The 11,098-nt window shown below is 45.1% G+C and overlaps 2 protein-coding genes across 2 annotated transcripts; both read right to left on the reverse strand.

Moving 5' to 3' along the window:
• Positions 1–689: 689 nt before the first annotated feature.
• Positions 690–1,514, reverse strand: LOC123348056 (olfactory receptor 5A1-like). Its single transcript, XM_044985309.1, has one exon. It carries the CDS (start codon positions 1,512–1,514, stop codon positions 690–692), a length of 825 nt encoding a protein of 274 aa, XP_044841244.1.
• A 6,866-nt stretch (positions 1,515–8,380) lies between these two features.
• Positions 8,381–9,307, reverse strand: LOC123347268 (olfactory receptor 287-like). The gene has a single exon (XM_044984669.1). It carries the CDS (start codon positions 9,305–9,307, stop codon positions 8,381–8,383), a length of 927 nt encoding a protein of 308 aa, XP_044840604.1.
• Positions 9,308–11,098: the final 1,791 nt, after the last annotated feature.

The raw sequence follows: 11,098 nt of genomic DNA on the forward strand, positions 1-11,098 counted from the left end.
TGTTTCTATGAAGAGTATGGCATGCAATGTCACAAGTGGATCTAGCCCTACCTGGGGAGGAAACCCATTCGCTCCACAGATTAGATTATGTATTAATTATTATTATCATTAGTTAAAATGCTTGAGCTTTTTAATAGGATAGAATTCAATAAATGGGGTTTTCAACAATTTAGTAAAAAAGAAAAGAACAGAAATAGATAGATGAGAAGATTCTTTTTATAGAATTGTCCAGATCGCCAGCTGATATAAATTGGCCAGAGCACCCCTGAAGTCACTGGTCCAGATTAAAGAGCTATTGAAAGAGAGGAATGTGTGAATGATTCTACAGGCTGATGCTCACAGCACACACTCTGGAAGTAGGAGACCCAGGATCCAGTCACCCATGCTTCGGTGACTCTTCTAACACTGGGGATCTGGCCCAGTGACTTGAATGGAGCCACACTGATTAAGACCAGTTGTGGTTTTGTCCCAGTGTGTCTGTCCATTACCTGAGCTGAGAACGTCCCAAACACTAGTTATCCACAATTCTATGCTTTCAGATTTTAAAATAAATAAAATTAAATTAAATAAGGTCATCAACGCTACTTGAGAAACTTCCATGTCCCCAATATTTTCCCTAGTGCTCTTTTCACCTCCTTGTTTTTCAGGCTGTAGATGATGGGGTTTAACATTGGAGTCAAGATGTTATACTAAACGGAGAACATTTCATCCAGAGCCACAGAGGAGACTGAGCTGGGTTTTGTGTACTGGAAAGAACCTGTCAGGTACCATAAACCAACCACAATCAAGTGGGAGCTGCAGGTAGAGAAGGCTTTACGCCTGCCCTGCGCCGAGCATATCCTCAGGATAGTGGCGATGATGTGAATGTAGGAGATCAGGGTGAAGAGGAAGGAGCTTGATCCAAGTATCACAACAGAAGGGAGAAGCACCACTTGACTGGTGAAGGTATCAGTGCAGGACAGATGCAATAGGGGAGGGAGCTCACAGCTGAAATGGCTGATCTGATTGGGGCCACAGATGTGCAACCTGAGGGCGAAATCTGTGTTAAGCTGGGTATTTATGAAGCCTATTACCCATGCACCACTCACCAGCAGAACACAGATCCCTTTCCTCATGGTCTCCATGTAACGCAATGGGTCACAGATGGCAGCGTAGCGGTCATACGCCATTGCTGATAGAATAAAAATTTCAGCACCAGCTGGCAGTAAAATGAAGAATATCTGGGCAAGGCAGCCATCAGCAGAAATGGTTTTGTTCTCGTCTAGGAAAATCACCAACATCTTAAGAACTATGGCTGAGGAATAGCAGATAGTGACAAAAGATAAATGAGACAGGAAGAAGTAAATGGGGGTGTGAAGGTGACGATCAGTCCTTATCACCAGTATGATGACCATGTTCGCCACGAGGGTGATTACATAAATAACTACAAGCACCAGGAATAGGAAAATCTGCATCGCTGGGTCACTGGAAAGTCCCAGGAGAATAAATTTGGTCACTTTGGTTTGATTCCCCATTGATGCTCTCTCAGGAAATCTGACCTGTCAGATTGTAAAAAAATAATGAAATTAACACATAGAAGTAAATTGAAATGGCCTGTCGAAATCATCTGACCAAAAGGATGAATGATCTGAGGTTGTCTTTTGGCAAAACCAGAAGAGAGAGGGTGGAGCACACAAATGCTCCAACACTGGAAGGAGAGAAATGACAACGAAGAAAGAAATGACAGAGCATAGACTCACTGCACAACTGAGAAATTTATTCCAAAGAGGAGAATTTATGCAAATGACGACTGAAAACTTGAAAAGGGAGACTAGGCATGTAGAACTGCATGCAAACATTTTGGGAGAAGCAATGATACAGGATAAACAGAAACCAAAAATGGGGAAAAAAGTTGAGGAAAAAATATGAATGAAACAGTACCTGAAGAGAGTACAGGAAATATGAATAATTTGTTGATCAAGATCATGCAAAATGTAGAGACATTGAGGAGTGGCCAGTGTGGCCAAGTAGGAAATTTGTACACCAGCAAAGACTGGATGACATAACACAAGCACTTAATGAAGCACTCAAGGAAACTGTGGAGTAAAACCACCAATAGCCGATAGAATTATATAATTTATGCTGCAGTAACCATAGCAGCTCATCAGTTTAAGATCAGGCCATCTGAGGATGTGAGCCATCCTCCATGGCAATGAAGGTTAAAGCAGAAGAATAAGCTTTTATATCAGCCTACAGGATGCATGAGAAAAACCATCTGAAGAGACAAGAGAAGCAAATGGCCTTGGAGATAGCAACTGGATGAGAGAGTTGTGAAGGGACAATGTAAATGGAGGCTGAGCCACCTGAGTCATAGGCTTGAAAGATATTGAGCACAAAGTACCAAGAGAACAATTTCTTCACCAGAGACCCTAGGAGATTCTTTGATCTGATGGATGTTAAAAACCAGCATAGGAAAAAATAGAGAGCTAATAAATAAGATGGAAGAGTTTCAGCACTACTGGAAAGAAATCTGGTCTGAGACTGTGCAACATAATCAGACAGTGAAATGGATTAAAAATGAGAGGAAAAACTTACAAATCACACCACCGAGGAATACACAGAAAGATCAAAGAAAGAAAGAAAGAAATGAGATACTGAGAGGAATGAAAAATGAAATGAATAGAATGTCAAAGGAGAATGAATAAATTTGAGCACCTAAAATGCAGGAAATCTGCAGAGGGCTTAACAAAAGTCCTGACTACCCAAATCTACTGAGTCCGTTCAGCCAGGATTTATTGGTGATTCATGCGGATACATTTTAGTCAGCAGCTTTCTCCTTCTTCAACTTAAAGATTTAGTATGGTGTAAAAGCTATTTCTTTTTTTAAAAATCCACCGTATGTAATACAGAGAGACATTCATAATAATCATAAAGGAATGTGCCCAGCAAACACTGTCTAGGCACGCTGACATGATTCAAAAAAGAAGGGTCCTACTGAACGTTAACGGGAATTTTGTGCTTAAATCTTAAATCTTTTGTGCCTGAAACTTGAGTTCCTTTGAAAATCTGACCCACTGGCACTTCTGACTCAGTGTCCCGCAAGTCTGAATATCAGGCTGCTCACACGTAAGAGAATCTCTCCTGCCCTCTTGGAAGCGAGTGGCTATTTTGACATTGATTTTTAGTGGAACTGGGAATGAAGCCAGTGTTCTGTCCAATGTCACATCTATGTTTAACCCCGAATGCCTCCCAGACACAAACTAAATCTTTTCCCCATTATCAGCTCATCAGACAAACATGCAAGGGAGGAGATCTTGTGTAAGAACATGAATGCCACCACAGCCAGATTCTGTGCAAAGTGAATTCCAAAGCTAAGTGCCTGCTCCAGAGAATGCCCTACAACCCCCTAACACACACACACACACACACACATTGGCTAACGCACCAACTGATCTCATTTGTTGTTGTGGTGAGCGAGTGAAAGTAGCTTGGTTGCCAGCCATTGTCCCTGTGCTGTAACTGACTGTGCGGGAGTAGACTGCTGCATCCAGGCAGAAGTCAAGGGGACTCTGCAGACAGATCCACCCCTAGACAAGTGGAGCAGCATCTGGTCCTTTGAAACTGAAACAATAGAAAGATTACAAGTAATAAAAATATGAATCAACTCACCTGCCTTTTAAACATGGATCAAACATATGGTGAGATCATTCTGACCTGTGATTTTCTCTTTCTGTTTTCTTAGTTTACCTACTGATGTATGGATTTGGCTACCTAGCCTGTCTATCTGCATCTGGAATCAGCATCTCCGGACATCCAATGTGTCTATGTGTAACCCTTCTGCCAGGCCGAGTTGATAGCCGCAAGGGCCAGGTTCAGTACATAGGGGTCCCCTCCCAACAGCGTAACGCAAAACCAGCTCAAGCCCCCACCCAGTGACCTGGGAAAATCTTACACACATCCCTGGGTGCCTCAAAGAGGCAATACTTCCCCTCTCGCAAGCACAGAGTCTCGGTATAGCTGAAAATGTTTAATAACATGAGGTAAACTACATCAGCATTACATTGGGAAAACACCACAACTAGAGTTCATAGACCAAACCATGAGCAAAGACCCACCCCAGCAAACTGGGCCATGTCCTTTCCCTTTGGTTCTTGAGTCCAGCAACCCAAAAATCACCCAAAGTCCCCAAGGTCCAACACCCCAAAAGTCTCTTGAGTCCAGCAACCCAAGAATCACCCAAAGTCCCACAACTCAAAAGTCTCTGTCCCCAGTCAGTGCAGCCCCGGAGTTCAAAAGTTTATCTGCAGAGTTTTACCCCCACGCACCTGAGTGGAAATGGGGGGGGGTATGCGGAGTGTTAAGGGGCACCTTACATGGTCCAAGGCCAACTGCTCCTCCTCTCCCTGGGGTTCTGCTGCAGCCTTCACCATGAGCCGCTCCACTCCACCAGCCTTCCCGTGAGCCGCTCCAGCTGTCCCCTCAAACTGTGCCGCTCATTGTTTCGTGGGCCGCTCCAACCATCCCACAAACTGCTCCGCTCTGCTAGCTGGTCCACACCACCAACTGTCCCACGAACTGCTCTACCAGCCGCTCCGCTCCTCCAGCCATCCCATGAGCCACTCCAGCTGTCCTCACAAACTGCGCCGCTCACTGTTCCGTGAGCTGCTCCAACCATCCCACAAACTTCTCCGCTCTGCTAGCCGCTCCACACCACCAGCCGTCCCACAACCTGCTCCATCAGCTGCTTAGCAATATAGCTTCAGGCTCCCCCATTAGTTAACACAGCACTCAGTGATTTCAGCTCTTAATAACTTTAGCAATTTCAGCTTGTAACAGAAGAGACCCACTACTGGTGCACCATTGACCCAAAGTGAATTCAGCTCAACAGCCTGTAACTAGACTCCTAATGGAATCAAAATTAAGTCTGACTTTTAACAGTGGAGAGAGGAAGCAATACAATTGATGTTTCAGGCTCACACAAGAGGTCCACACCACTAAGTACAAATACCTAACCCCCCAACCTCTCTCAATTCACTGGGTTTTGGAACCCATGTCCCTTGTCTAGCGAGTGCTACTTAGTTGATGGTGAGACCCTCTGTCATAAAACAGTTTCATTGTGCTTGTTTCCCATAATCAGGGTAACAACACTTTATTCCTCCTGCCCCAATAACAGAGAAACTGGGGATCCCACAGCAGCCAAAGTGACCATTTTGGGCTGTTATGGGCTCATGCTAGGCAGGTGGGTGTGCCTATATAAACAAGATAAGCCCCTGAAGTTCTTTTCCACACTTGCCACAATTCACCACCAGATGTCAGGGGTAGAGCTTATCCTGACTCTTGCACCCTTTCCCTGGAGCAGTGAAACCACTCCAGGTGTGTAGGGTTATCTGTGGAAGTGGAGCAAAGGTGACTCCAAGACTAACAGTGGATTTCTTGAGAACTGAAACCTGTTTAAATGCTGCTTTGTTCCCCCTGGGACAAGCTCCCTGAAGTTCACTCTCTGTAACGAGGTCCCACTAACACTGGGCTGGGTCAGCCCTTAAGCAATGCTCTGTAGTGCATAACAATGAGAGCAATGGGTTATCACAGGGTTTAGGTATCCAATCTCAGCAACAGTGAATAAAAAAGGTGTGGATTTAGGCCCCTATTTTCAAAACAGCCTAAGGAGCTAAACACCCTAATAGCAAATCATTTCATCTCCCCTACAGTGCTTTGAAGCTCCTAGCCAAATGTATATAATTACCACAAGAAGGCAACACGGTCAGACAGCCTTAAACTTCACTAAGAAATGGACATAGGTTCGGGAATGGGGAAAAGGAGTAAACAGACTGTATATGATGGTGGTAAATAATAGGCACTGAGACAAAGGAGGAGATAAATTGTAAGTTTTTTTCTGATGAAAAGTTTATTTCTGAAAACACAAAGCCAATGTCTGTAAAACACAAGGTCCATGCACCGCTAAAGTCCAGTAAACCCAGCTTCCTCTTACCACGTCATCCCAAAGTTGTGGCCTTGGTGCAACTGTTTCATGGGGATCATAGAAGTCCTATTTCAAGAGCTTAATTGGCCATGTGCTGACTCTGCTCATGGGTGAATGTCACTTTGCATTAACAGAGAGATGTTACAGCTTACCATGGGGATTCCTTTAGATCAAGGGTGATTTGTGGTGCTCTAAAGAAAGGCAGATCATCCCTCTACGTTACGGCTGGGGGACAAAGACTAGGATAAAGAGATGGGGAAGAATGTAATGCTTAGATTCATAGATTCTGATGCCAGGAAGGAACATTGTGCTAATGTAGTCAGCCCCCCTGTATAGCAAAGGCCAAAGAACTTCTCCAAAATAATTCCTAGAACATATCTAGGATGCTGCCCACACTATATATATATATGTCCTGTGGATGAATATAAGGTTCAAGTCAAGCATGTGTGTTTTATCTGACCAGCCTGATCCAGCACATCCAAAACACACAGGTTGTAATTTTCAAGGCTACCAGAGGGTGTGATTTCCAGCAGTGCCTAAGGCAGTTAGCTACCCACCTCGCATTGAATTTCAGTGGCAGTTGAGCACCAGATTCCCTTAAGCTCCTTTGTGAATCCCAGGTGGATGTCTAACTCCCTTAGGCTTGGTCTGGCTGTGAGAAAGGATCAGGCCAAATTCTCCCATCACTTTCACTGAGGCAAATCCCATGTTGCTGCATTGAAGTTATTGGAGAGAAATCAGTGCAAAAAACTGGTGTGAGTGAACTATCCAGTCAGTCGTTTGTCCTTCTGTTAACCACATTAGTCAGGGGCTGAGTCCTGCACACCCTCAGATGGGCCTAACCCTGAAAATCCTTACTCATGTGAGTAGGTCTGCTGACACCAGTGGTTTCATTGGTAACAATGAGATCACTGGGGTAAGAAGTACTTTCCTCAGTAACAGCTGGCAGGGTCAGCCCACTGAATAGTTCTTAGTCGGGAACTGCTGATTGTGCCAGGTATTCAGTTGCTGTTGACTGAAATAGCTCTGTTGGTTTACACCAGCTGGGCATTTTATCCCTTTGATCTTAGTGGAGGTAGCCCCACTGTCTGCACTGGAACTATGCAGATTCACACCAGCTGGGGAACTGGCCCCATTGGGAGGTATGGCCAATTTGCACCCGCTGGGGATCTGGCCCATTGAGGTAAGGGCAGCTATTCCTGATTTAGACCAGAAAAAATGAGAGGGAGGGGGATCAGGCCCATAGACACAGACATCTCTAGTTTTTTTTAAATAAGAATGCCTAGCAAGGTTCTCGTGGGATTCTCAAATAGGTTAAGTGCCAGATGGGGAAGGTGAAGCACAGAATCCCAACCCACTGCAAGTACCTGGCAGTGCTGTGAAAAGAACCAAAAGACTGAAAAATTTCTTACCTTGTTCACTATGGAGTCCAGCTCATAGGTGCCGACTCAGTGAGTGCTCGAGGGCTGGAGCCCCCACGGAGAAAAATTAGTGGCTGCTCAGCACCCACCGTAAGCCAAGTTCCCCCCCACCCCCTGTTCCCCCAGCACCTCTCGTCCACCCATGGCCCCGCGGATCTACTCCTCCCCCTCCCTCCCAGTGCCTCCCACCCACCGCAAACAGCAGTTTCAGGCTGTGATTGGGGCCCCGGGAGGGAGGGGGAGGAGTGGGGATGGAGCGAACGCAGGGGAGAGGGAGGTAAGAGGAGGGGAAGAAGTGGGGTGGGGGCAGAGCAGGGGCGGGAAGAGGAGGGGTAGGGGCATGGGCCTGGGGGAAGGGGTGGAGTGGGGGTAGGACCTGGGGCAGGGAAGGGGTTGAGCACTCCCCCCCGGCTAGCGGGGAAGTCTGCGCCTACGGTCCAGCTGCAAAATGCAGTGGTGTTCCCCACTGCATCAGTGGTTTGTTTTGTTTGTGAAAAGGAAAAAGGGAAGAGAAAAAATAAATGAGAAAAGAAAAGAATACTTTGACTCTTTTATTGTTATATTGTGAAAAATTGACATAATAAGGCATGCCATAGAGTGCACACTACTGACATGTCATGACATAATGTTAAACTAATAAATGGAATAATAAAGTAAATTGCAAAACAAACATTACATTTTGAAGTGGAGTTTTGATTCCCCCCCTCCACAACAAATGGTTTGAAATGGGTTTGTTTTGTAATTTCCATTTCAAAAAACATTTGGAAAATACTTGTTTCCGCTATGATTTGCAATGAAAACAAATGTCAAAACGTCATCATTTCCCACTTGATTTCCCCTCACTGCCTGCCTAAATCAGTTATATACAAGGCTTTGGACTAGGGTGATCAGATGTCCCGATTTTATAGGGACAGTCCTGATTTTGGGGCCTTTTTTCTTATATAGGTTCCTATTACCCTCCACCCTCGTCCCGATTTTTCACACTTGCTGTCTGGTCACCCTATGTCCTACTGAATGCCTTTCTCAAGATTTCTTTAATGTCTTTGTTCCTTAACGTGTAAATGAAAGGATTAAGCAATGGTGTCATGATAGTGTTCAAGAGGGTGACAACTTTGTTCATTTCCAGCGAGTTCTGTTTGGATGGTTTGACATACAGAAAGATGGAGCAGCCGTACCATATAACCACAACGGTGAGATGGGCAGAGCAAGTGGAAAAGGCCTTTTGCCAGGCTTGGGCAGATGGGATTCTCAGGACGGTGGAGATGATGTAAATGTAGGAGACCAGGATGATGGCACAGGACCCAAGGACAACAATAAAGCAGATAGTAATATACACCATCTCAACGAGGCGTGTGTCTGTGCAGGACAGCTCTATCCAAGAATCTACATCACAGAAGAAATGGTTGATGATGGTAGAGTCACAGAAGGACAACCTGGTGATCAGAAACGCCAGCAAAGAAATAGTCAAGAAGCTACTTGCCCATGATCCAAGAGCCAGCTGAATGGACAAAGTGCTGTTCATGATGGAGCTATAACGCAATGGGTGACATATGGCCAGATAGCGATCATAGGCCATAACGGCCAGAAGTAGATATTCGGTGCAGCCAAGGGAGAAGACAAAGTACATCTGCAGGAGGCAACTGGAGAAGGAAATGGTTTTGCTTTGGGACACTAGGAGAGCAAGAGTTTTGGGAATGTACCCCGTAGTGAACCAAATGTCTACGAAGGAGAGATTGCAGAGAAAGAAATACATCGGGGTGTGCAGGCGGCGGTGAGTCCCCACTAAGGAGATGATGGTGATGTTTCCCATCAGCGTCAGGAGGTACATGAACAAGAAAAGCAGGAAGAGAGAGATCTGCACATACCGAGAGCCAGGGAACCCCAGCAGAATAAATTCCCTCACATTGGTCTGATTTCCCTTCACCATTGCGTGCTCTCCCTGTTAAAACACAAGAAACCATAAAAGGAAGACAAAGAAACAGATGACTTGTTTAATTGCAGTTCATTGTTGACAACAAAGTGAGCAGTCATGGAGCAAGAGAGAGAACAAGAGAGAGAGCAAGAGAGAGAATATATTATATTGTTAAAGCCCAACGGGATTATACAGTCTGACGTCCTGTATCATACAGGTTGGATAATCCCATTCATCAAAGCCCAGTAGCTAATGGTTGAACCAGAGCTTATCTCTTAGGAAAAAGGTATCCTATCTTGACGAGACCCCCCCATCTCACATTAAAGAGCAGTATCCTACAGGATACTGAACACAGTTTATGTGAAGCAGTGAACATTCAGTTCTCAGTAGATGTGGGTATGTTGTCATCTATGAGAACTAGAGTTTAAATGGCAGATTGGCACCTAACTCCCCTAGGTTCCTTTGAAAATCCCAGCCTTAGATTCTGCTCCACCCACAGAACTAGGAAACCTGGCCTAACTCACCTCCCAAAGCCAGACACAGAATCCTGGATTTCTCACTCTCAGACCTGTGCTCTAACCACGATACCCCACGTCCTTTCTAGAGCTGTGAATGGAACCCAGGAGTCCTGATTCCTAGCCCTCCAACCCTTAGTTCCCATCACACTCCCAGAGCTGGAAAACAGAACCCAAGCATCCTGATTCCTGGTTCCTTTTTCTAAGCCAAAGGTTCTCAAACTGTGGTCTGCAGACCACTAGTGGTCCGCGAGCTCCATTCAGGTGGTCCACAGATATTTTCCTCTAAGGTGAGTGCCTGAGCAGCCGCACAGAACAGAATGAAGGCCACCCATCTAATTAGTGGAGCCGTGAAGGTGTGGCTTCACTAATTAGGTGCCTGGACCCTTGAGAAGACGCACATGAAAGGTGAGGTTGTGGCCTTGGAGGGAATAGGGGGTAGTTGGGAGGGGCAGTGGGGTGAGAAGAGGGGGTGGGGCAAATTTGGGACTTCAGGACTGTGGCAGCCAGAGAGCCGACTTTCCCCAGCTCCAGGGCTGCGGCTGCTGGGGAGAGACGACTCTCCTTCCCAGCCCCAGCTTGGGGGCTGCTGTGGCGGGGGAAGGCACATCCATCACATTAAAAAAGTATGATTACTGATATTAAAATATGAGTTGTGTGGTTTTATTTGTAGAACAAAAAATATGTTAATTATTATTAAGGTTTTTTTTATATAGCGCTTTTATCCAAAGTGCTTTAGAATAGTTAGCTAAGGGTACAAACATTTGGAAAGATCGTTAAGTGATCCGCTGAGACCCTCAGCAATTTTCAAGTAGTCCAAGAAAAGAAAAGTTTGAGAACCACTGTTCTAAGCTATTAGCACACACTCCCTCCACAGAGCCAGAACATCAGAACGTAAGAACTTACATAAGAACGGCCATACTGGGTCACATCAATTTCCATCTAGACCAGTATCCTCTCTTCTAACAGTGGCCAATGCAGGTGCCCCAGAGGGAATGAACAGAATGTCTGCCTTGAGATATCTTAAAGGACATCTAAAGGAGAATCCTCTGTTGTTGATGATGATGATGTGTGCATATTTGACTTATACCTCCTCTGAACCATTGGTAACCATGATGGCACCCCTGATTTCCAGACTCAGTTCACTTCTAATTCTGGGTATTCTCTATAGTAAGGTTCCATATTTAAGTTTTGTAAAGGATTAATAATTGAAGTTTTAATAAATGCTTAACTAATTTGTATTGAGGCCAACCACTCCAAATGTGTTTATAAACCCGATATATAACCATTT

This window comes from Mauremys mutica, chromosome 13, assembly GCF_020497125.1.
Source record: "Mauremys mutica isolate MM-2020 ecotype Southern chromosome 13, ASM2049712v1, whole genome shotgun sequence".
NCBI classification, from domain to species: domain Eukaryota; kingdom Metazoa; phylum Chordata; order Testudines; family Geoemydidae; genus Mauremys; species Mauremys mutica.

Bases quoted from the DNA above. Each gene is read 5' to 3' on its own strand.
- LOC123347268 (XM_044984669.1), bottom strand. From the start codon at position 9,307: ATGGTGAAGGGAAATCAGACCAATGTGAGGGAATTTATTCTGCTGGGG.
- LOC123348056 (XM_044985309.1), bottom strand. From the start codon at position 1,514: ATGGGGAATCAAACCAAAGTGACCAAATTTATTCTCCTGGGACTTTCC.